Genomic DNA, 24,721 nt, shown 5'->3' with positions numbered 1-24,721 from the left:
TCTCTCACTCTTGGACCCTCGTTGTTGCTCTCTACCCCGAATCACTAATCCTTACGCTACATCCTGCGCTAGATTGTTATCTCGCAACTTTCTCTGCCACTCTTTAGAAAATAAGGCGAACTTTACCTCTTCCGAGGTAATCGTAGTACGCCCCGCAATGATGAATCAGCAAAGTGCTCCCATGACTCGGGTAGGGAAGCCAACAACATCATGCCCCGCTTTTCATCATCAAGTGTCTTACCGACGTTCTTCAAATCCATCATGAGTTTATTAAATTCATCTAGATGGGTTCCGATAGACGTACCTTCAGTGTATCCGAACCGGAACATCCTCTTCAACATATATAAGCAATTGTTCAAACCCTTCGTTACATATAACGCCCGAAGTTTTGCCCACAATGCTGCGGTATCCTTCTCATCGCCTACCTTTATTAACACTTCATCCGATAAATTCAACAGGATTAAACTTCTAGCTTTCCTCATTACCACATCCTTTTCAGCATCTGTCATCGTTTCGGGCAACTCAGCCTTGCCCTCCAATGCTTCTGCTAAACCTTGAGTTATCAATAACGCTTCCATCTTAAGGCTCCATAACCCAAAGTTGTTCCTCCCATTAAACTTCTCAATTTCAGCTTTCACTCCGAACATAATTGCAATCACAAGATATCCAGATAATAATCAAATAAACAAAAGCCCCAAATCACAATCTAGAATATCCGAACCTCAACCTGGTTCTAATACCAATTGTTAAAATATTAATGCGCGGAAACTAACCAGGATCTTGCAAATAAGTCAATGCAAAAACACGAAAAAATAACGAGGAACGATAAAAGACACTAGATATTACGTGGTTCGGTCCAAATATCGGTACCTACATCCACGGGAGAGTCGGCACGAATAATCCACTATAATTGGAGAATCGGAATTATAATCGCTCAATATGTTTGTGTTTCCCGCACCTAGATTATACCCAAATCCTAAGTGTTTACAAATAAAATAACTCACAAGTGGATATAATAAAACTCACGGAGCACAAAATCTTCTTCTGTGTCTCAAGCACTTCGTACGGCCGAACTCAAGAACGTCCGATGCGTTCACTGCCCTCTATGCGGGATTTTCTTCTTCGAGCGGCTCGTTGATGGACTTTACGTGCACGTACGCTTTTTCGTCCAGAGAAAAAATAACCCCTTTTACGTCTTCTTCTGTGCAACTTCTATAAGCACATGTTAGGGATAGATAAAATCAAAGAAATCCTTCTTTCTTTTACTCCATGGGCCCCCCCACAATAAAATATTTTATTTAAACCCCTCTCTTTTGTCTTTTAGTGACTCTCTTCTTTGCCAAAGAAGAATTTTCTCTTTTGCACGCAATATCAAGGATCGGTCAAACAAAGAAAAATTTGACTTTCTTTGCCCAAACAATTCAAACAATTCAAATCAGATGCGCTCCAGATTTTGACCAAATCAGAATCTTTCAATGGATTGGTTTCCGTAAACGATCAAACTCGAGACATAAATTAACAGGCACAAACTTTAACTCCGGTCTCAATTCGGGTCCCAAAATCAACACCGAGCTCTTTCCCCGCCACCGTATGTTGTGATTTCTCGTCTCCCGATACGACGCATCTCAACTTCGTTATGCCGTACTCATGAACAAAGGCTTGGTTTTCGACATCAAAAGTTCAAAGAAGCTCCTTGCAATCGGGCAACATCTAGGGGACTTTCACACGCAATTTTACCAACTACTTCTTTTCCTTTGCTAGAAGATGAAGTTCCTTATGACCGTCATACAAGAAATTCAACTACTCCACGTCCAGGAACCAAGATAGACCTTGTATGTTAGGATTTGGTGCACAATAAGGACATAGTAAAACATAAAAGCTAGAACGAGAAATCGAGACACAAAGTTTTATCATGTTTCTACCTTAAACTAGGGCTACGTCTAGCAAGAGATTTCACCGTAATAAGCACATTACACTTCTCTATCAATTACAAGAAAAAGAGATAATACATAGCAGTAGCTATTTATAGATCCAAATCCAAATACAAATGAAAAAATATGAGTTTAAATCATAAAAGCCCTCTAGTATCCAGGATGTGTTATTCCCTTAAGAGACCCCGTCGGGCTACTCCCCCGGATACCCGCTCATCGAGAAACGGGACCCTATGCTCGATGGAAAATATGAACCACTTTCCAACATTGCCTACCTTAGTTTCTTTAGCCCATCTACCAACAAAAGAACTTTGTGAAAGTACTGAAAATCCCACGAATCATTCACTCCCTTGTCGTTGCTTTTTGTTGGTCAACCTTGACATGGAACTCGCGAATGGGATTCAGCCAAACATGCGAAGCACACAATGAAATTCTGGTATCTTATTAAACTGAATTAAAATAGGACTGAAGTCAAGAATCATAAAAAATGGAAAAAGAAAAGACAGAGCAGCAAACATATGATGAAGAAACATCATGGTACAAGCCAGAAATCCCAGATCTGGACTCTGGTCTTCTCTGTTTAAAAATCATGCTCTCATCGACTTTGAGAAGCCTACTGCCGCAGGAAGTGCATAAACAATTGAGCTCCTGCATTTGTCTCGGTTACCCAGAAACAAAAAGAGAACAGTGAATGAGAAAGTAATCATTTTTCTCCCTTTGTGAATTCTGGGTGTCCGAATTGACCAGCTGACTTCCTGCTGCTTAAGAGTCCTTCCCACACACGGCTCTCCAAACCCAAGCAAGAACTCAGTTTTTGAATATGGCAGGTAGAAACATTTGGGGGTTGAAGCAGTTGCGTCTGCAGATGCTATGCAAAAGAGGGAACTTTGAAGCTATTTGCAGGAGATGGTCCTCCTCAACATCATCACAAGTGCATGAGAATTGCAAAGCCTCCCTGCTGAAGAAGTTGAACGCCAAGATTCCTGAAGAGAGCGACAATGTCTGCATCTACCAAGTCCCCGCGAAACTGCGTCAAGTAGAGGCAGAGGCGTACGATCCGAGCATCCTATCGATCGGCCCTTACCATCGCGGAGATCGACACTTGAAAGAAATGGAGGAGCTAAAGCTGAAATTCTTCCACAGGGTTTTCAGGTCGAAACAGGAAAGTGAAGTTGAACTAGAGAGAGTGATCTCGGCAATGGAGGAGCTCGAACCCAAGGCTAGGAGTTGTTATGCCGACGAAGTTAAGCTGAGCAGAGACGAGTTCGTTGATATGATGGTCATCGATGGCTGCTTCATCCTGCAGCTCCTGAGGGAGGTCGGCAGCTGTCGTTCTTCTTCGTCCCTCGTTCAAAGGTGGATGTTGCCGACGCTGCGCCGTGATTTAATCAAGCTCGAAAACCAGCTCCCAATGATAGTTCTGCGTGAATTGCTCGATATGATCGATGATAGTTCTCAATGCGAATGCTCGGTTCTTTCCCTACAGGATCTCGCTTTGAAGTTCTTCAATCCATTATTGCAGAGGGACTCGCATATGAATGCGGCCGGTGCCACTGCTTCAATGAATAGGACCTGTCACTTTCTTGATCTTTTCCGATCCAGCATTCTCCCGGAGATACAGGATCAGGACCGGAAAAGGCAACCGCGCATGATCCAATCTATAACTGAGTTGACGGAAGCAGGAGTGATGCTCGAGAAGCCACAGAATGACAGGGCATTAGATATTCGATCTGAGGGACGGGTCCTAAAGATTCCACCACTGCACATAGACGATCACAGAGGCACGTTGTTCCGCAACATGGTGGCCTTCGAGCAATGCCACAAGAAATGCAAACCCGATGCAACAGCATATGTGTTCTTCTTCGACGGGCTCGTGAACTCGGCAGGCGATGTGGAGATTCTCCATTACAAAGGCATAGTCCACCACTCCCTTGGAAGTAACAAGGAGGCGGCGAATTTGGTGAACAAGCTGTGCAAAGAAGTGGACTGGGATGGAGAAGAGTCGTATCTGCACAAAGTGGTGTGCGACGACATCGATGTCTACTTCATGAGCAGGTATGCGAAGCTCAGAGCACGCCTTGTTCACTACTACTTCAGCAACTGGGTGGTCGGGATTTCAACGGTGGCAGGACTGTTCGCGCTTTATCTGACATTAATCCAAACAGGTTGTGGAGTCGCTGACTCACTGAAAGCTCTGAAGAAGAATAGCTTCTGGGCATACCTAAGTGATTCCTTTTCTTTGCTCTTCTCTCGCCCCTCCACCCCTTTGCCAGATCCAGAGGATTCGAACCAGGAATGAAGTCTGATGATACACGATTAGTTCTTGAAAATAAATTTGCAGGCTCTACCGGATGTACCGGAAGCGGTAATCCCGCATTTAATAAGTTTGTTTTACCTTTGTTGCATTATGAGTTACCAATGGTCTCTCTTTCAGAATTCTAATGCGTTACAGGATCGCTTGTGAAAAGATTAGGAAAATCACCTGAAACGCTTTAGATTCGTCTGCTCTATAGGCAGCAAACTAAGTTCCTGCTGGCTGAATTGAAGTAAGACAACTCTTGTGTGTGGTATATTTTTAACCGCCTAAACATTAGAATCAAGAACTTCGATACTATTTCAAGATGAAAAGTGCTATATCCACCGACAAAGTGCGCATCGGACACTGAGGAATAATTTAGTTGCGACAGTGCAAAACTAACTCTAACCAGCTTCTCATAAAAATCAGATACAATAGACATAGAGGACAACTCTAGTTGGAAAACAAGAAATTGGTCTACTCGTTAGTCTATGCGACAACACAAACTACCATGTGTATATCATTCACTTATATGTCCAGGTAATGCTCAGGACAGACGTAAAAGGATATTTCTATGACATCTAAACTCGAGAGTCAATAAATTCTCATGAAAAAATTCAAGGTTCAGCCACAGGTTGCAAGACATTGGTCAGATGCAGCATTGAACTATAGATCAAAGATCTTAACAAAACTTGAATGCAGATAAATGTATGTGGCACAGGATTCACAAAACCAGAAAGTGGGTGAAAGCAGACTTCAGGTGACCGAACTATCTATCATTCAGATAACTTGGTAGTTCTCGGTGATCAAATGCGTTCTCTGAGAAAACTTGGGAGGCGATCCACCTCGCAGAGGCAAGATATTCACAACCTGACGAGATAAGAATATATTACAATCCAATCATTTGATGAGAAGTAAATGAACTAAAAGCAAGAAGAATAAAGGAATCAACTGAAAATTATTTTCAGAAGAAACAGAACTATTACAACAAACCTTTAAGTCACTAAATGTGCTAGTAGCTGAGAACTGCACAGATATGGGGAAAAATACAGAAGAATCTGCCGGGGGAACAACAAACTCCATTGAGCCACTGCTGACAGTTCAAGAGTGTTTAGTGAAAGGTCATATGACTCATGAGAATGGAAATACTCCAGCATAAAAATAGAAAAAAGCTATAGAGCAGAAAAATTAGGCCCGACCTGCGGTTTGAATTGTCAATAAGAACGATTGACCACTCCAAGATGGAATTTCTAGAGTCATATCTGCAAGAGATTAAAAACGCCTCTGTGACTAGTAAATGAACATAACAAAGGTGCTGCGCCTACTGACAACTAGCAATTTCATTATTGATTGGGCAACTGAGGGTCAAGTATGAATATAGTACAAAATGAAAAATAAGGGAGTGACACTTCATTTTTTAAAAGATCACAGACTAAAATAAATAAGGGGCCAATCTTTAAGAACCGTTTGTAAGGCCAAGGGTTTCCCCAAAATTCTTATTCTTTCTTCTGCACTATCATCTATGCTGTGCGAGGATATTAATTAAAAAAAAAAACATAAATAGATCAGAAAATCACCTCCACTCGCCATCAATCTGCCTCACATTCGGGGCTTCTCTGAGAGCTGGAAGTGGTACGGAAATCACAACATTTCTCAAATCAAACATTCAATGCTTACATAAGTTTCATTTCCAGAAACAGAAGGCCAGCAATTTACTGCAACGATAATTGCATGTTAGTTACAGAACAATAGATTTGATGTTAATAAACATCAGAGATATTAACCTACTTGACAGAGGCACCATAGACTCATCAGTACTTTGCATTCTCCACTTCAGAAGACCTACACCTGCAGCATCACCAGCTTGACCAGTTGGAAAAGGCCGGTTTGGATCTTTTAGGCTTAGAATACTCTCACTGTTGAATAACTCTTTGTGGATGTTAGGATGTGTCTTGAAAAGGATGGCTGGATTACTCCCGGTTACAATCTGAAAAAGAAGAAAAACTCATAATATGCAAAGAGGCCATGAAACACCTGGAACAGTGTACACCACATGTTAAATAGTATTTTGCGAAACTTCCGCATATGAAAATCAGAGCTTAAAAGCCCAATGCACTCTATGAAAGAGAAAGTCCACGGAAGACAAGATGCTCAAAGCTTGTCATTGTCTCGCAGCCATCAAACGTGCATGTATAGGTTTATTTGTATTATATGGAGCCATTACAAGCAGTTTGAGTGATACGATCACTTGTCAATTCATTTGTGTACACTTTCCGCTAACCGTTTCACACTCCTTGCCTCAACTTTTTTCACTCAACTATGAACTGTGAAGCTAACATGGAAAGGGGGAACAGGATTCATCAACTATGATCTGTGTGGTGTCATTGTGTAGACTGAAGGTTTCGAACAACAAATTAGATCAACTTGGTCAGCCTTGTGGCATGTTATAAATCATCCCGTGAGTTTTACCCTTGTTTCCAATCCTTGTCCTTGGACTCTTATGATGCGTCCCTCGCAAGATCTTTACACTTAACGCGTTGATGACAGGAGAAAATGCCCTAAGTTGAGATGAATGTATGGAATCAATTCTTTTTAATGAATAGACTGACATGAAGGGATCTTCCTCTGCCATGCAATGGGTTTCAGGGGATGGGCCAGCATCTAGTACTCATACATACGTACATAAAATCTCTGTGTCCATCTTTGTACATTGAACAGTCGCTTTAACCTTAAATATCTTCCTGAGGCTCAACAGAAGTGCAGCCAGTGTGTGTGTGTGTGTTTTTTTCATCCTGGAGGAGTAATCACGTGTACAGTCTGAGCCTGCTGGTGATTGGCTGCCCGCATATCGGACAACTGGACAATCTCCGTTCGCATTCTCTGCAAGTCTGCAATTAATCATGTTCACTGCATCAGTAATCCTAGCAAGGAGAGCTCTAGTTAAACGACAGCGAAGAACACTTTGGAGAAGCTTCACCATGTGACCGTAACCGAACGTCATGTTCTTGGGATTTGTCAGGCAAACAGGGCACACCTATACAGAGAGAGGAAGATGGAGAAAAGACGTAGTGAGCAAATTACTCAGTATTGCAAAGCCCATCTGATGTGTTGCAGTGTAAGACATTGCAAATAAGTCCCATTGCTAGGTAAAAAATAATTTGGGATAAATTTATCACGGATATACCAGTTTGAGGTTTTTTCATAATATTAATCTATTATTCTTTAGGGTTTTTACGTGATTGCGCCAGGTGTCGCAATCTTGAAATGTGCGAGCCTAAGCAATGCCAATTTTACCGTGCCAAATATTTTGCTCTAAATGGTTAAAACTTCGTAGGTTGAAATTATTTTAATCGAACTCGAGGTTTTTTTAAACTCATTGTCCCCCAATTGAATATCTAGAGTAAAAAATTTAGATACTAATAAACATCTAATGCATTGTCAAATGGTAAATTCTACGATTTGACCGAAGGGTCAATCGTCTGCGAAAATTCGAAACCTAAAGGCCGAAACCTACACGCCTGTGCTAAAAATGTCACTTTTTTAACGATGTTTTTTTTTTTTTATAGCTTTATATAGAGTTCATCTGTTCAGATTTTGATGAAAAAGTCAAATGCTGGTTTATTGAAAAACTTATGCCTAATTACTAATCAAATGCAATGCTCTTTCATTTCTACATGCAATTGAAATACTATGGACACTTGGCCGACTTTTTTTTTTTTTTTGTCGAGACTCGCCTCCGTTAGGGATCTCGAATTCGAACCATCTACGGAATAATAGGTATCAAAATTTGGGAATTAGGGGAATAAAAGAGTATTTTCCTCGTCTTTACTCTTTATCCATTTATAACAATAAAAATACTTCTTCTTTTCATATTTTCCCTCTTAATAAAAGACAAGGAGTTCAAGAGAGGGCTGAACAAAAATTTGGTCAATGATTTCATGTTATCGCAACGCTTAGTGAGTTTCAATATGACTTCTAGGAGATTAAAAGGGGGAAAATCCACCACAAGTCTGGAAATCCGACGTGGCATTATTTGTTCTTTCAAATGTCTCGGAGTGTAGCCTGTCAGATTTGTGCTTTCCAGGAGATTAAAGGGGGAAATTCCACCGGAAGTCAGGCAAAATCTACTGACATTTTCAACTGCTGGTGAGGAGATCAGACTTTACTTATGTTCTTCTTTTGACCCTCCAAATGGTCTGTGAGCACCAAAATCTAACACAAAGCTCAGCTCTTGTTAGTGGAGGATCTGGAGCAAGCTCCCAGCATGGCTCCCGGAATGGTTGGCTACCATACCAGCATACCAGGTAGTCGCTGAAATAAGTCGACTTGGGATCTACATTCCCCAGCTATCGCCTCTAAGTTCCCTCCAAATGTTTTTCTTCCCCAGAGAGAGAGAATTCAAAGAAAACTTACGGGGACATCCTTCCCCTACACCGGAGAGTTCCTTCCCCGGTCTCATTTTAAGCCTTTTAAGGTCTTGCCCAGGACCTAGACAACTTATAAGAGAGGATCATAAAGTTGTAGTTAAACAAGCCAGTTTCGTCGGAGGAAAATTTCGAAAATTAGAAAATGCAATCTCAATCTCTTTACAGCAAAATAAATCCACGAACAGTGGAGATGCGCCAAATCATCTCAGCAATCAGAATAGACGTCTTCCAAGCATGTGGAAAAAGAACCCAAAAAGGCATAGTCACTCATTCAAGCCACGTCTACTTTTAGGACAATAGTGCAGACCCTTCAAAATTGAGAAAGAACCATTACAAGTGATAATTTTTCGTGCAACGCTCACTTCAGTGTCAATTTTTTCTTTTTTATGACCTCTTACAGCATCGGGGGAGCTCCATATGTCGATAACCCACGTGAGCTTCACCGAGTTTCGTCTCTGTTTTGACACTCTGTGCTTCATCAATGGAGGTTAGCTGGAACATTGGAATTCATCTTCCTTAGGGAAAAAAAAAAAAAACGAGCAGAAAAATCGAAGGAAAAAAGAAGAAATCAAGAGCAAAGCAATTGTTTTTCCAGTTTCCTCGCGAGCCACGTTGGACGTTTAACGTTAAAAATGATGCCACATCAGATTTTCCAGCCACACAAATCGTCCATGACACTGAAGTGGTCGATTTTTTTGGAGAAGTGGCACTCAGTGATCAACTGAAGTGAAACTGCACTAGAGTTACGCCACTTGCGTCGTCCTTTGCTCTTCACCGTCACAATTTATGTGATTCAGCCGGCCTGACTAGCATCCACACGAAGAGTAAACAGTCCTTCAGCCGACCCATTCGCCCGGTAGATCTATCAGCCGTTCCAAGGTGATCCATCAGACGGTCCTTTGGCCAAATCCTTCAGCCTGCAGGTCTGTCTCCATGACACCAGTAAAAGCTACCCAACATAAGATATGCAATCTGATCAAGGTAATGTACCTGTTCAGGATACCAGCCTAGAGCAGTCACACGGGAAGGTTCCTGAACAAGCTCAGACAAGGGCCATAAGAACAAAAAGGAAATACAATCAGCTAGCATCTTTGCTCTAAACTCTTGATGCTCAGTGGTGTTCTATCTAGTCCACAAATTCATTATTCTCATTCTGCTATAGCTTTCTGACAGATTCGACAGGAAAAACAGCATTGATTTACTCATGGGAGCGAAGGTAACGAATTTGATAACTGGTAAAAGAGCGTGTTCAGCAAGTAATTTCACAATAGAAAGAGCACATTCCACCGAAAGAACTGCCAGTACTTGGGACTGTTGACCATAGATTCCCCTCCCATCCCCCTCCCCCAAAACACCAGGTAAGGCCGGAGCTCACCTGGGTCGTGCGACCAGACAAGCGTCCTCGTCGCCACAGCCTCACTGGGGACGAGCTCCTCAGGCGTGCACTATTGGCTGGGCCCTGGAGAGATGGTGCTGGTACCGGAGGTCGTCATCATGGTTTGGGAAGCAATGTGGAGATTGAAGTTTATCTTTGGCCATGTGGTTGTTGAAGTTGAAGTTGAAGGTGGAGAATTGAGAGATATGGGGTATCGAAGCATTACGGTACAGATGTTCCGGACGATTCCCATGACTGGCGTTTCAACAAAAAAGGCTCAATTTGACTTGATATCGAGACAAATCGTTCATGCTTCACTTTGATAAAGCTATTCTCTGGTTCTCAATGCAAGCTTTATGATGAACTAACAAAGGGTGATTGTGGCTTCTCTTGCGAATAGGCCAGTTCCATAAGAAGAACGTAGCATATCAGCAAGAAGGGGAAAATGAAGAAAGGCAAATAAGGTAATCGGTATGCACGAAGCTAAGGCAATCGGTACAAGAATCCACGCCAATCGGCATCCAAGTACTATGAAAAAGGTAGCGCTAAATGCAATAAGCATGGATGCTATAGAAAGAAACAGGGTGGTAAGGCCGATGATTAGTCTTTTCGGTAAGGATTCGAGAAAATCTTCCTCAGCATAGCGCGAGGTGAGGATGGACAAGAACATGAGTATGGATGTGACCGAAGAGAACAGCGCGAATGCATCTGATATGGCGAACGTTATGAAGGCATTTGATCCCAATAAAATAGGTAAGCCCTTGTTGTCTGTTCCTCCTGGAACCGTGAAGATAGCGGCGAACATCACAGTGGTGATTAGCGTGGAAACAAGCATGCAGGATGAAGCGGTGCTTTTCATCCAGTCCTCTCCTTCTTTGACCAGAGCCCTGTGCTCTTCCGTGAATAACATTCTCGGTGTTCGGCCGTTTTTGTCCCTCATCTGCTTTGATAAAGGGTGTACAGTTTTCTCCACTTCCTAGAATTAAGGCACAGAAGAAAAAACTGTCACATACCCAGTTAAGAACTCCTCCCGTGTTATGTTCCTGTTCGTAGATTAGATTGGATGGGTCCTGCTTCAATATTTCAAGATGAGGACCAACCAATACTAATCTAAAAGAAAAATGTCAGAGCAATTACAGCAACTATCTAATTGAAACGAATACTCGACATGTTCAAAACAGGACAGTATGGCGGCAACAACAAGACATGAGACAATCTGAATCCTAGAAATCACATTCTCTCAAGGAAATAGCCGAGAGCTGAGATAAAGAGTGACAATACCTTGAACCATAGAAGTTCCCGCTGCATCTGAAGAGCTGCCCCAGACACGCTGTTAAGTTGGTCCAGAGGTGCCATCTTTCCCGCCAAATGCAACAAGTTGTGATCGTTGGTGGGGTCTTTGTAGGTAGTGATCATATCTTTATGCGCCCCGAGATCATGAATGAGGCCAAATATCTTTTCTCGGCGGTACATAACCGCAACATGGAAAATGTTACGGCTTTGCTCATCAACTTTCCATATCAAATCAGGATTAGAGCAAACAAGCTCAGTCACAAGCTCAACTATGCCGAACCCTGCTGCAATGAGCAACGGCTGCGAGGGATGTGTTAAAAGATCCGCAATTGTGGAGTCCTCCAGTGATGAAACCTGCTCGCACAACAGCTTCACCAACTGTAGCGCTTGCATATGCATAGTCTTTTTCTCATGAACTGCCTTGATTCCTGGCACTATAAATTGAACTCAATAAGAGAAATGAACTTTTTCCAGGGAAAACAGCAACAATGTTCTTGCGCCACCTACCTATTAACTCCACCACACACCAAAGCTTCTCGAGTAAGTAGAGAGACACTGCATAAGTTTCACAAAGAAATAGACTCATCATGACCTCAGCTGAACCTACTGTCTCTTAGACGATTTTTGCTAGCCGTCATAATTTTCTTGTGTGGATTAGCATGCCTTGTAGACAAAAGGTTGATGACAAACCTTGATTTGTGTGGCTAATGTCGCTCATGACGAGTCCTGAAGGGAACCCCACCTTATATTTTTCTTCCACGCGAATCACTGAGAGGATATTAGACCAACATCATTTTAGGGAGGTCAAAAAGGCAAAGTTCATGAAAGTACAGCCATCTCCTAATCTAAAAGGCAAACATCGGACACACACACACAGAAAATATGTACATATATGTTGGAGAATAATATATATGAAAATTTCAGAGCAATTCGATGCCTACATGGATAAAGTATCCTCTGCCAGGATTCCAATGAGCTTGTGCTGGCAAACGCCGAAGGCTTCTGAGCTAAAATATGCAATGCAGTCATTCCATTATGATCTCGAAGAGTAGCTAATTCTGGTTTTCTCCAAAGTATGGTAAGAGCTAGGTCTGTGAGTATTGATAGGACAGATGTTATTCCAAAAATTTATATCCAAGCAATGCTCGAGCGTGAATCAATTGAATTTTCCTCACCAAACAAATCATTGTTGATTGTAGCAAGGAGTACCGTCACGTAGTCCTCTTCAGTTAGATGCTCATCATCTGTCACTCTGAACAAATAGGAAACCATGTCCCCGTGTCCAAACAATGCTGCAAAATAAAGAGGTGTCATTCCCTTATGGCCCCTCATCCCAGGTAAGTCCCTATTCTTATTGACCATTGTCTCCGCGATTTTGGTAACACCAGATGCGGCAGCATGACAAAGAGCCGTATTATTTCTCTTGTTCCGCAATGCTAAATCTGTGGGGCTCATCATCTTGACCACTTCCTCTACGAAATTGGTGTGTTTGGCCCCGGCAGCAATGTGAAGAACCGTGTCCATTTCCTTCGTGATCCTGACATTTATAGCCCCGGGATGTGATCGTAAGAACTTCTCTGCACTTTCCCAATGGCCTTTCATTGCAGCATTATACAAAGGCGTGTATGTTCTCTGGGAGAAAATTTTCCCTGTCATTAAGCGCTTCAGATGTTATGCGATGGCTTCTGAGAGTTCTAAAGAGCAAAGAGACTGAATTTGCCTGAGCCCAGAGAAAAAGGCTGAAAGAAATGTGCCAAATGATGCTATCATCAATCGAAACACAGTCGAGTATGGTTCTCTAATTCCTGAAGTATAACACGCTTCGAGATACCATTCAAACTAGTCACATGCTGGTCTTCCAGTTAATAATAAAAGGCATAAAAACATCGAATAATCGGCGGCATAGCTCTACAAGACCACTAGACCACTTAAAAGTGCAGAAAACTAACTAATGTAGGAGGACTAAGAGCAGTGTACGGCCAGGATGGACGAGACTAGATTAATGCTTGAACCTACTTACTCGATTGCAACCTTAGAAAGAAAAAAGGGAGACTTTAACATTTGAGAGATCATGTTATCAAAGTTAGTGCACTTCCTAAATAGCTTAAAGCACTGAAATATTGGATAATTACCCGCGTCTAATAACTTAAACATCTGTTCAGATTGATTAGCGACGGTCTGCAAAAGAGAGATCTTCTCCAATCTTATATCCTGTCCTCTCCCTCCACTTCCAACAGTTCAAACACAAGGGAGTATCAGAGAAATTATGATCAAGTCATTACCAAAGTGGGGAAACGAAGGAATTGGCGGGAGAGGAGCTGAAACTGGCTTATCGGGCGCAGCTGCTTCATTCAATTTGCTGCTAGACGGCAGCACATGGTGATGAGGAGGAGAAGCAGAAGATGATGGTGGCGGTGGTGCATGGTGGGGTTGAAGCTTCTCTTCCACGATGAGATGCTTATCAACTGGAGCTTTGAATGCCAATGGGGGTTGCGGAAGGGCGTGAAGAGCAGCGGCTTTCATGGGCCACTGGTGATGGTGTTGCCGCTTCTCATGCACATTCTCATGCTCATCTCTTGGTGAAACACCAGAAAATCTCTCTGGGAAGCAAGATGAGATGGAAGGAGCTCTCTGCATCACCTTGTTTTGCTGATCCATTGCTCTCTGAACTCACAGAATGCCGTCTCTTCCGCCGCCTTCTGCTATCTGGTATCGTCAACAAGAAAGATCAAGATCAAGCAGAGAGACAAGAGAACAGAGTACAAATGAGATGGACACAAGAAGACTTCTTAGGCTGCTGAAGCAAGGTCAATGGGACGGTGGCAATTTGCCATGCAACTAGGAAGCTTCGGAAAGCGCGGTTGAAACAGGCCCACTTGAGCAAACAGGTAGCGCAGAAATTGTATATAGTTTCTTAGGTTCACAGTTTCTCAGGTTCACACTACGGTGTGCTGTGATGAGGCCAAAAGTTGTATAAAGTCCTTAGCCCCACTTTGGCAATTCGCCAAAAATTATTAAGGTGAATGTGATTTTGTCTTTTTTTTTTTTTTTAAGATTCTCCCAATTCCTCTAAAAGCACAAACTTTAATTCCGGTCTCAATTCTGGTCCCAAAATCAACACCGAGCTCTTTCCCCGCCACCGTATGCTGCGATTTCTCGTCTCCCGATACGCGGCATTTCAACTTCGTTATGCCGTACTCATGAACAAAGGCTTGGTTTTCGACATCAAAAGTTCAAAGAAGCTCCTTGCAATCGGACAACATCTGGGGGACTTTCACTCGCAATTTTACCAACTACTTCTTTTCCTTTACTAGAAGATTAAGTTCCTTATGACTGTCATACAAGAAATTCAACTCCTCAACGTCCGGGAACCAGCACAGGCCTTGTATGTTAGGATTCGGCGCACAATAAGGACATAATAAAACATAAAAGCTAGAACGAGAAATCGAGACACAAAATTTTATCATATTTCGATCTTAAATTAGGGTTACGTCCAGTAGGAGATTTCACTGTAATAAGCACATTGCACTTATCTGTCAATTATAAGAGAAAGAGATAATACATAACAGTAGCTATTCATAGATCTAAGCCTAAACTATAAATGAAAAAATATGAGCTCAAACCATAAAAGCCCTCTAGTATATAGGAGGCGTTGTTCCCTTAAGAAACCCCGTCGGGCTACTCCCCCGGATACCTGCTCACCGAGAAACGGGACCCTACACTCGATGGGAAATATGAACCACTTCTTTAGCCCATTTACCAACAAAAGAACTTTGTGAAAGCACTGAAAATCCTGCGAATCATTCCCTCCCTTGTCGTTGCTTTTTGTTGGTCAACCTTGACATGGAATTCCCGAATGGGATTCAGCCAAACATGCGAAGCACACAATGAAATTCTGGTATCTTATTAAACTTAATTAAAATAGGACTGAAGCAAGAATCATAAAAAATGGAAAAATAAAAGACAGAGCAGCGAACATATGATGAAGAAACATCATGGTACAAGCCAGAAATCCCAGATCTGGTCTCTGGTCTTCTCTGTTTAAAAATCATGCTCTCATCGACTTTGAGAAGCCTACTGCCGCAGGAAGTGAATGAATAATTGAGCTCCTGCATTTCTCTCGGTTACTAGAGGCATCAAATGGGCGGATAGGATCGGGTTTGGGTCGGGTCGATGGTCCGACCCATATCAACCCCTCTAACCCGTTTTAACCCATATTCAATAACCCATACCCGACCCGACCCGACCCATTTTGATCCATATTACTAAATCATACTAATATTCTAATAAAATCTATATATCATATTCAACCTATTTTAAACTTTTCACACGCATATGTTACTAGATAAAAACTTCACATCAAATAAAAAGAAAATTAAATAATAAATAATTAGTAAATAAAATAAAAATAATATTACTAAAATACTTTTATGCAATAAAAAATCAAGTGAAAATTTTTCTTATTTTTTAATTTTTAAATATTTTGTAATCAATTGAAATTTTTTCCTTTTTTAAAATTTTTCTATTTTTTCGAATTGTTTTATTTTTTAAAATATTTTCAATCAAGTGAAATTTTTTACCTTTTTAATTTTTTCTGATTTCCCTTCTTCTCCACCTTCCATCCCGCACGTTATCATCATCGTTGTTGGGAAAGAAAGGGCGAGATTCGGTCTTAGATCTCCTCCAGGCCCCAGCCTTCCTTTTGGATTCTCCCTTCAGATCATCAGACTCTGAACGATCTTCGCGGCTTTCACCACCGGATTCTCCCTCGCGATCGCCTCACGGCCGGCCGCCTTGTAGTCGTAGTTGCAGTCGTGCCGATCGAAGTACCGGTGCTCCGAGCAGAAGAGTTCTCTGCACCGGCATCAGAATCCGGTGAGGCCTACCTTCCTCCGGCATCCGGAGCACCGATTCACTTCTTGCCTGGGGTTTGACTCGGTCGAGGGAGGCGAAGCGGCCGTCTCTCTTCTGCTCATCCCCGTCGCAACCTGTGAACCTTCTCCACGGAGAACTTGACATCCAAGGTGCCGGCGGCGGAGGAGGAGGAGGAGGAGGAGGAAGTGGTGGGGGCGGAGGAGATATCGGCGGTGGAGTGCGACAGCGATCGGCGGCGGCGGGTGATGGGGTACGGCGACACACGGCGACTGGCAGCAGGAGCACGGCGGCGACCGGCGAAGGGACGGAGGAGTATAGCGGCGACCGGGCGGCGCCAGCGGATGGTCGGCGGACGGCGGCTGAATTCGGTGGCGGTCAGCCGCACCGACGGAGGGTCAGCTTATAAAAATATAAAAATAATAACTAAGCCTTTTAAGTACTCTGCCCCATTTGCAGCTCGTGGGTGGAGGCTGTCGATAATAGGTCCAAAATGGGTTAGAAATGAGTTCCACGTGTGACTCATTTTTGACCCATTTAATTTCACTTCTACCTTTTTGACCCACTATAAAAGTTAATGTCTCATATTCACAGCTCTACCGGTTACCCAGAAACAAAAAGAGAACAATGAATGAGAAAGAAATCATTTTTCTCCCCTTTGTGAATTCTGGGTGTCCGAGAAAAATGAATTGACCTCCTGACTTCCTACTGCTTAAGAGTCCTTCCCACCAACGGCCCTCCAAACCCAAGCAAGAACTCAGTTTTTTGAATATGGCAGGTAGAAACATTTGGGGGTTGAAGCAGTTGCGTCTGCAGATGCTATGCAAAAGAGGGAACTTTGAAGCTATTTGCAGGAGATGGTCCTCCTCAACATCATCACAAGTGCATGGGAATTGCAAAGCCTCCCTGCTGAAGAAGTTGAACGCCAAGATTCCTGAAGAGAGCGACAATGTCTGCGTCTACCGAGTCCCCGCGAAACTGCGTCAAGTAGAGGCAGAGGCGTACGATCCGAGCATCGTATCGATCGGTCCTTACCATCGCGGAGATCGACACTTGAAAGAAATGGAGGAGCTAAAGCTGAAATTCTTCCACAGGGTTTTCGGGTCGAAACAGGAACGTGAAGTTGAACTAGAGAGAGTGATCTCGGCAATGGAGGAGCTCGAACCCAAGGCTAGGAGTTGTTATGCCGACGAAGTTAAGCTGAGCAGAGACGAGTTCGTTGATATGATGGTCATCGATGGCTGCTTCATCCTGCAGCTCCTGAGGGAGGTCGGCAGCTGTCGTTCTTCTTCGTCCCTCGTTCAAAGGTGGATGTTGCCGACGCTGCGCCGTGATTTAATCAAGCTCGAAAACCAGCTCCCAATGATAGTTCTGCGTGAATTGCTCGATGTGATCGATGATAGTTCGCAATGCGAATGCTCGGTTCTTTCCCTACAGGATCTCACTTTGAAGTTCTTCAATCCGTTATTGCAGAGGGACTCGCATATGAATGCGGCCGGTGCCACCGCTACAATGAGTAGGACCTGTCACTTTCTTGATCTTTTCCGATCCAGCATTCTCCCGGAGATACAGGATCAGGACCGGAAAAGGCAACCGCGCATGATCCAATCTATAACCGAGTTGACGGAAGCAGGAGTTATGCTGGAGAAGTCACAGAATGACAGGGCATTAGATATTCAATCTGAGGGACGGGTCCTGAAGATTCCACCACTGCACATAGACGATCACAGAGGCACGTTGTTCCGCAACATGGTGGCCTTCGAGCAATGCCACAAGAAATGCAAACCCGATGCAACAGCATATGTGTTCTTCTTCGACGGACTCGTGAACTCGGAAGGCGATGTGGAGATTCTCCATTACAAAGGCATAGTCCACCACTCCCTTGGAAGTAACAAGGAGGCGGCGAATTTGGTGAACAAGCTGTGCAAAGAAGTGGACTGGGACGGAGAAGAGTCGTATCTGCACAAAGTGGTGTGCGACGACATTGACGTCTACTTCATGAGCAGGTATGCAAGGCTCAGAGCACGCCTTGTTCACTACTACTTCAGCAACTGGGTGGTCGGGATTTCGACGGTGGCAGGATTGTTCGCGCTTTATCTGACATTAATCCAAACAGGTTGTGGAGTCGCTGACACACTGGAAGCGCTGAAGGAGAATAGCTTCTGGGCATACCTAAGTGATTCCTTTTCTCTGCTCTTCTCTCGCCCCTCCACCCCTATTCCAGATCCAGAGTATTCGAACCAGGAATGAAGTCTGATGATATATGATTAGTTCTTGAAAATAAATTTGCAGGTTCTACCGGATGTACCGGGAGCGGTAATCCCGCATTTAATAAGTTTTGTTTTACCTTTGTCGAATTATGAGTTACCAATGGTCTCTCTTTCAGAATTCTCATGCGTTACAGGATCGCTTGTGAAAAGATTTGGAAAATCACCTGAAACGCCTTAGATTCGTCTGCTCTATAGGCAGCAAACTAAGTTCCTGCTGGCTGAATTGAAGTAAGACAACTCTTGTGTGTGGCATATTTTTGACCGCCTAAACATTAGAATCAAGAACTTCGATACTATTTCGAGATGAAAAGTGCTATATCCACCGACAAAGTGCAAATCGGAAACTGAGGAATAATTTAGTTGAGATGGTGCAAAACTAATTCTAAGCAGCTTCACATAAAAATCAGATACAATAGACATAGAGGACAACTCTAGTTGGAAAACAAGAAATTGGTCTACTCGTTAGTCTATGCAACAACACAAACTACCATGTGTATATCATTCACTTATATGTCCAGGTAATGCTCAGGACAGACGTAAAAGGATATTTCTATGACATCTAAACTCGAGAGTCAATAAATTCTCATGAAAAAATTCAAGGTTCAGCCACAGGTTGCAAGACATTGGTCAGATGCAGCATTGAACTATAGATCAAAGATCTTAACAAAACTTGAATGCAGATAAATGTATGTGGCACAGAATTCACAAAACCAGAAAGTGGGTGAAAGCAGACTTCAGGTGACCGCACTATCTATCATTCAGATAACTTGGTAGTTCTCGGTGATCAAATGCGTTCTCTGAGAAAACTTGGGAGGCGATCCACCTCGCAGAGGCAAGATATTCACAACCTGACGACATAAGAATATATTACAATCCAATCATTTGATGAGAAGTAAATGAACTAAAAGCAAGAAGAATAAAGGAATCAACTGAAAATTATTTTCAGAAGAAACAGAACTATTACGACAAACCTTTAAGTCACTAAATGTGCTAGTAGCTGAGAACTGCACAGATATGGGGAAAAATACAGAAGAATCTGCCGGGGGAACAACAAACTCCATTGAGCCACTGCTGACAGTTCAAGAGTGTTTAGTGAAAGGTCAAATGACTCATGAGAATGGAAATACTCCAGCATAAAAATAGAAAAAAACTATAGAGCAGAAAAATTAGGCCCGACCTGCGGTTTGAATTGTCAATAAGAACGATTGACCACTCCAAGATAGAATTTCTAGAGTCATATCTGCAAGAGATTAAAAACGCCTCTGTGACTAGTAAATGAACATAACAAAGGTACTGTGCCTACTGACAACTAGCAATTTCATTATTGATTGGGCAATTGAGGGTCAAGTATGAATACAGTACAAAATGAAAAATAAGGGAGTGACACTTCATTTTTTAAAAGATCACAGACTAAAATAAATAAGGGGCCAATCTTTAAGAACCGTTTGTAAGGCCAAGGGTTTCCCCAAAATTCTTATTCTTTCTTCTGCACTATCATCTATGCTGTGCGAGGATATTGATAAAAACATAAATAGATCAGAAAATCACCTCCACTCGCCATCAATCTGCCTCACATTCGGGGCTTCTCTAAGAGCTGGAAGTGGTACGGAAATCACAACATTTCTCAAATCAAACATTGATGAAGCCTCATATTCAATGCTTACATAAGTTTCATTTCCAGAAACAGAAGGCCAGCAATTTACTGCAACGATAATTGCATGTTAGTTACAGAACAATAGATTTGATGTTAATAAACATCAGAGATATTAACCTACTTGACAGAGGCACCATAGACTCATCAGTACTTTGCATTCTCCACTTCAGAAGACCTACACCTGCAGCATCACCAGCTTGACCAGTTGGAAAAGGCCGGTTTGGATCTTTTAGGCTTAGAATACTCTCACTGTTGAATAACTCTTTGTTGATGTTAGGATGTGTCTTGAAAAGGATGGCTGGATTACCCCCAGTTACAATCTGAAAAGGAAGAAAAACTCATAATATGCAAAGAGGCCATGAAACACCTGGAACAGTGTACATCACATGTTAAATAGTATTTTGCGAAACTTCCGCATATGAAAATCAGAGCTTAAAAGCCCAATGCACTCTATGAAAGAGAAAGTCCATGGAAGACAAGATGCTCAAAGCTTGTCATTGTCTCGCAGCCATCAAACGTGCATGTATAGGTTTATTTGTATTATATGGAGCCATTACAAGCAGTTTGAGTGATAAACTTTATATTCCTTCTTTATGAATAAGAATGTTTTTCAAAAGTCGGTTCAACCTAAAGGATGAGCCTGCTATACATGAACGATGACGAAAATCAAAAGCCACCTATTCATTAGCCAGTTCACCTTAGTTGGGACTCATCAATGACACCAGTTTAAGAACAACAAAGTGTTACGAGATAACTATAAAGTGATTGCCACATTTAATTACGTGCAATTAAAAGTAGACTGGTCAAGTTAGCTGACTTGTGACATACATAGAGGTATGTTCTAAGACAAACCTCCCATGGTGAAAATGCTTCCCACTCAATCCAGAAAATGAATGACTGGTGACATTACCACATTTGCCGCATCATTTTAAATGAGTGACCTAGCTGTACTTGGAAATTGCTTCCCACTGAATATCATATTCTGCTTATACAGGCATGGAAAAGACGAGGGAAGGGCAGACTACCTGAACCTGGATAAGCCCATCCTCTTGGTCTAGAATTTGAAGTGACAATGTTCCCTGGACATCAAAATTGCTCATTCCACCATCACGTTTGAGTGTCACATTGATTTTCTCCTCAACAGTCAAAGTGATGGGATCAGTTAGTGGAGCAGCAGCCAATTTAGACGCAGCAGCTTTTGGCTGGACATCTTCCAGAATTACTTCACCTTCAGCCTTCAAGCTTTCCAAGAACTGATTTGCCCGTTGGGTCTTACCAAGCTGCATACCCAAACCTTTGGGGGGAGCATTGGCAGATGAAGGTGGACGGCCTGTGAAAAAATAGACAAGACAAAGTTAGGGTCATGTAGGATACTACCTTCATCTTATCATAGACAGAAGTATTGGAATTAATCCAAGCATCGATGTGAACATGACAAATTTCTAGCTTAGGAAAATTGAATGATGAACGTATGAAATGAATGTAACTTTACAAAATTGAGTCTAGAGATTGATAGTGATTAGACTTGCTGGCTCCTCCTGCAAAAGGAACTTTCACCAACACAACATTTTTTCCTCTATGAACTGAAGGTTGATTGATCTTTCAAACTGTTTTGACGCCATATACCATGTATTCCTCTTATATCTTTTCTAACTTTCCATAATTGTGAAAAAAAATAAAAAATGTGCTTGACTGTATAATGTCACTTACAGATGGTAACAACTTCCAAGTGAACTATGATTTGAGATTATTGTACAGGATCATTTCTGACCAGAATGTGATCAAACACATAAATCAAACGACAGATTGCATGGCAGCCATAAAACTAGTCATCTAAAAACGGCTTCTTCTTCTAATAATTAACACCATCTAGAGTTGTAAGCATCTCTAGGCTAGAAACCTCTGAACATTTTGCGAAACAACCAGTAAACACTAAATCAAGTGGGAGGAACTTTTCAAGCAACAGAAATTTGACTTCACCAAGTCATAACAAATACTGTTGCATGAATATGTGGCAACCCACAAGACTTAACCAAATGACGATTACTACCTCAGCGAATGTGAAGAGCCACTAACCTTTAGGCTTAGTAGAAAAGGAATCAATATCAGTGCTTGGACCAAATCCAGACCCACTTCCAAAGCCACTTCCACTGCTGGAAATGCTCATCTCACTAAAGCTACTCTCAAGTCTTCCAGACCCCATTCCTTGAAGACCCTTAAACCCTCCTTTGTCACCTCTAGACTTCTCGATCTGCACAATATTGAATCAAATGTCTTGAAGATGGTTAACTATACAGGATAGTCATGGAAGCAAAAAGCAGGAGTCTTCAAAGGTCTCCAAAACATACCTTGCTTTTGTCAATCTCACTAGCTTTGCGCTTCATAACATCCTTAGTTTCATTGATCTTGCTTTGCCTTACTAGCTTGTGCAGCTTTTCTTCGTGACTTTCCATCTCACAGTATTGCTTGACCTGCGCAACAGTGACATTTTCCTTGTGCCCAAGAGAGATAACTTCATCAAAGGCAAAAATCAGCTCAAAGGCTGTTTTGCCTATCCCATCTTCATCGAGAGATAAAGAATACTCAGGTACCTAAGAAGTCTTAAGGAATTAACCAGATTTAGGTTGACAGTCTGAAAAGCAATTGTAATAGTCCTTGTCATTATGACGGGCTCAAATGATAAAATTTGGAAACCAATTAACTCAATTTTAGGCATTCAGGAACCACAGATCCAGAAAATCAAAAGAGGAAAGGAAAAGCGAAACGATAAAGATTATCTTAGATGATTCACCAAAAAGGATACAAGCTTGGAGAGAAGCCTAAGGGTTTCCAGATCTTCAAGAATGTTGCTTTGCTTGTTGGTAACGAGAAGCAAGTACAGAGCTTCTATTGGCTGGTAAACATAGCGAACATTCTCGGTTTCAACATATGTATGCTGCTTTCCCATACCAACTAATTTCGGGAAAGCAGCAAGAAGACCCTCGATTCTAATTCGAGACATGTCAACAAACTGCCGAGAAACAAGCACTGCAAAAGAGTTTAGAAATATCAAATGATTAACTCAGGAGAATGAGGACACAAGTCATGAAGAAAATGAGGTTGCTCCAAGGGACCGAGGAAAACGTATTTATTGCTTTCCTCTTCTAATTAGCTATATAGAGGATAAGATAAAAATAATGAAAGAAACAATCCAGTCAATCATTTTTTTCAAAGATAATAATATTGAAACAGAATGACTCACCTTTCCCAGACTTGCTCACTATAGAAGCTGCAAGAACCACCTGCACAGACACAAACACAGTGCAAGAAAACACTCAAAAACAATATGTAAGCAAACATTGTAATTAACTCTGCACATGCCTATAGAGAGTACACTTCACTGATAAACAAACAATATTAAGTCTTACACTACATAACATAGTACGAAACAGGACTCAAGTTATCTTACACCTCAAGCCACATATTCCTAAATGTAGGTAAACCCCACGCCACATCCTAGTCCTAGTCCAATGAACAATTAGTAGGTTATAAAACTTCCAATTGATAAAACCTCAAAAACAGATCTAGAGATAACTTAAACAGTGAGGAATCTCTTCTGATTAATTTAAAAGGAACGCTGTCCGCGTGTTCTTCTAACATGGACATGAATCATGGCCTCATTAAACAGCCGATTATTGGTTTAACTCCAACATGACGCATATTACATGCATCACGGTTTCATTAAAACAAATGTCATAGAGTAGAGAATCTGACAGCATGTGATGTGCAGGTGAGATATCCAAAGTTGCTTTCAGTGTAATGGGCTCGGATGAAATGGCAAATAGCCTGATCTCACCAGTAAATGGACTTCTGATGCTAAATGACGAGACTAGATCACAGACCCACAACCTAAATTGCGGAATGGGAAGTGCTAAGGTTAAGAGAAACTGAAACTTTACCATCTTGGCCTTCTGACAAACAACCACTTGCTGCTGAAGACAGCTAAACAGGCCGTACCTACACACAATACAAGGGAAAAGACCTGTTAATTGAGAACCACCAACACTCGATCCTTGATCTCAATGCTGTATTATGACCCAGATTCAACCAATTACGCATAACCTAATCCAAAATCATCCCACCAAACATCGAACACAAAGGATCAAACGCGCGCGAACAACCGGAAAGCAACACTCAACATGTTCCTGGATCAACCGCATTCGAGGCAATGCAAAAAAAAAAAAAAAACCAAGCTAACAAACGTTAGATCTGACGACTACGAACAGCACACTTAGCAGAGCTTCTAGTGCAATTGCGGAGCCTAATTAAGAATCTATCCACAATTCCGAAGAGCATCGTTTTCGCATTTCCGGGAGTATTACGGGGGAGATCTGAGTGAGAGACGAAGCCGAAGGCAGCGACTTCGCGACTTTGGATCAATGAAGATCTGAGAAGGAGAATCCAGAGATCTTACCTGTTCGTCTCGTGACGATAGCGCGGGATTCGATCTCGGAGAAGCGCAGAGAATTCTGTAAACTGAGCAGAATGGCTTTTTCGGGGGACGAACCGATTTATGTGCGCGTTTCAGAGGTCTGATTCGTGCTCGCAGTGAGAGTCGCCTTCG

At 42.1% G+C, this 24,721-nt stretch overlaps 5 protein-coding genes across 6 annotated transcripts; 2 read left to right on the top strand and 3 right to left on the bottom strand.

Moving 5' to 3' along the window:
- Positions 1-2,721: 2,721 nt before the first annotated feature.
- On the top strand, positions 2,722-4,230 carry LOC115728040 (UPF0481 protein At3g47200-like). The gene has a single exon (XM_048276220.1). It carries the CDS (start codon positions 2,752-2,754, stop codon positions 4,228-4,230), a length of 1,479 nt encoding a protein of 492 aa, XP_048132177.1. The 5' UTR covers positions 2,722-2,751.
- Positions 4,231-10,316: 6,086 nt separating this feature from the next.
- Positions 10,317-14,237, bottom strand: LOC115733505 (ankyrin-3-like). Of its 2 annotated transcripts, none has more exons than XM_048275809.1 (7): positions 13,605-14,229; positions 12,498-12,971; positions 12,264-12,413; positions 12,013-12,090; positions 11,830-11,877; positions 11,311-11,756; positions 10,317-11,005 (listed from the first exon to the last, which is right to left on the bottom strand). In XM_048275809.1, exons 1-7 carry the CDS (start codon positions 13,978-13,980, stop codon positions 10,394-10,396), a joined length of 2,184 nt encoding a protein of 727 aa, XP_048131766.1. In that variant the 5' UTR covers positions 13,981-14,229; the 3' UTR covers positions 10,317-10,393. The 2 variants fall into 2 exon arrangements, with proteins under 2 accessions (XP_048131766.1, XP_048131767.1); XM_048275810.1 differs by having other exon boundaries at positions 10,533-11,099; positions 13,605-14,237.
- Positions 14,238-16,037: 1,800 nt separating this feature from the next.
- On the bottom strand, positions 16,038-16,647 carry LOC125314279 (zinc finger A20 and AN1 domain-containing stress-associated protein 11-like). Its single transcript, XM_048276219.1, has 3 exons — positions 16,638-16,647; positions 16,311-16,596; positions 16,038-16,176 (listed from the first exon to the last, which is right to left on the bottom strand). Exons 1-3 carry the CDS (start codon positions 16,645-16,647, stop codon positions 16,038-16,040), a joined length of 435 nt encoding a protein of 144 aa, XP_048132176.1.
- A 318-nt stretch (positions 16,648-16,965) lies between these two features.
- Positions 16,966-18,444, top strand: LOC115728034 (UPF0481 protein At3g47200-like). The gene has a single exon (XM_030658351.2). The coding sequence runs from the start codon at positions 16,966-16,968 to the stop codon at positions 18,442-18,444; it is 1,479 nt and encodes a 492-aa protein (XP_030514211.1).
- Positions 18,445-18,934: 490 nt separating this feature from the next.
- Positions 18,935-24,721, bottom strand: LOC115728033 (coatomer subunit delta). The gene is made up of 12 exons (XM_030658349.2): positions 24,572-24,721; positions 24,057-24,114; positions 23,360-23,399; positions 22,922-23,145; positions 22,467-22,709; positions 22,195-22,369; positions 21,144-21,448; positions 20,240-20,438; positions 20,013-20,166; positions 19,642-19,704; positions 19,436-19,532; positions 18,935-19,312 (listed from the first exon to the last, which is right to left on the bottom strand). The coding sequence occupies exons 2-12, from the start codon at positions 24,057-24,059 to the stop codon at positions 19,223-19,225; spliced, it is 1,593 nt and encodes a 530-aa protein (XP_030514209.1). The 5' UTR covers positions 24,060-24,114; positions 24,572-24,721; the 3' UTR covers positions 18,935-19,222.

Source organism: Rhodamnia argentea, chromosome 3 (genome assembly GCF_020921035.1).
Source record: "Rhodamnia argentea isolate NSW1041297 chromosome 3, ASM2092103v1, whole genome shotgun sequence".
NCBI classification, from domain to species: Eukaryota; Viridiplantae; Streptophyta; class Magnoliopsida; order Myrtales; family Myrtaceae; genus Rhodamnia; species Rhodamnia argentea.
This window is presented reverse-complemented; position numbering and strand designations above follow the sequence as displayed.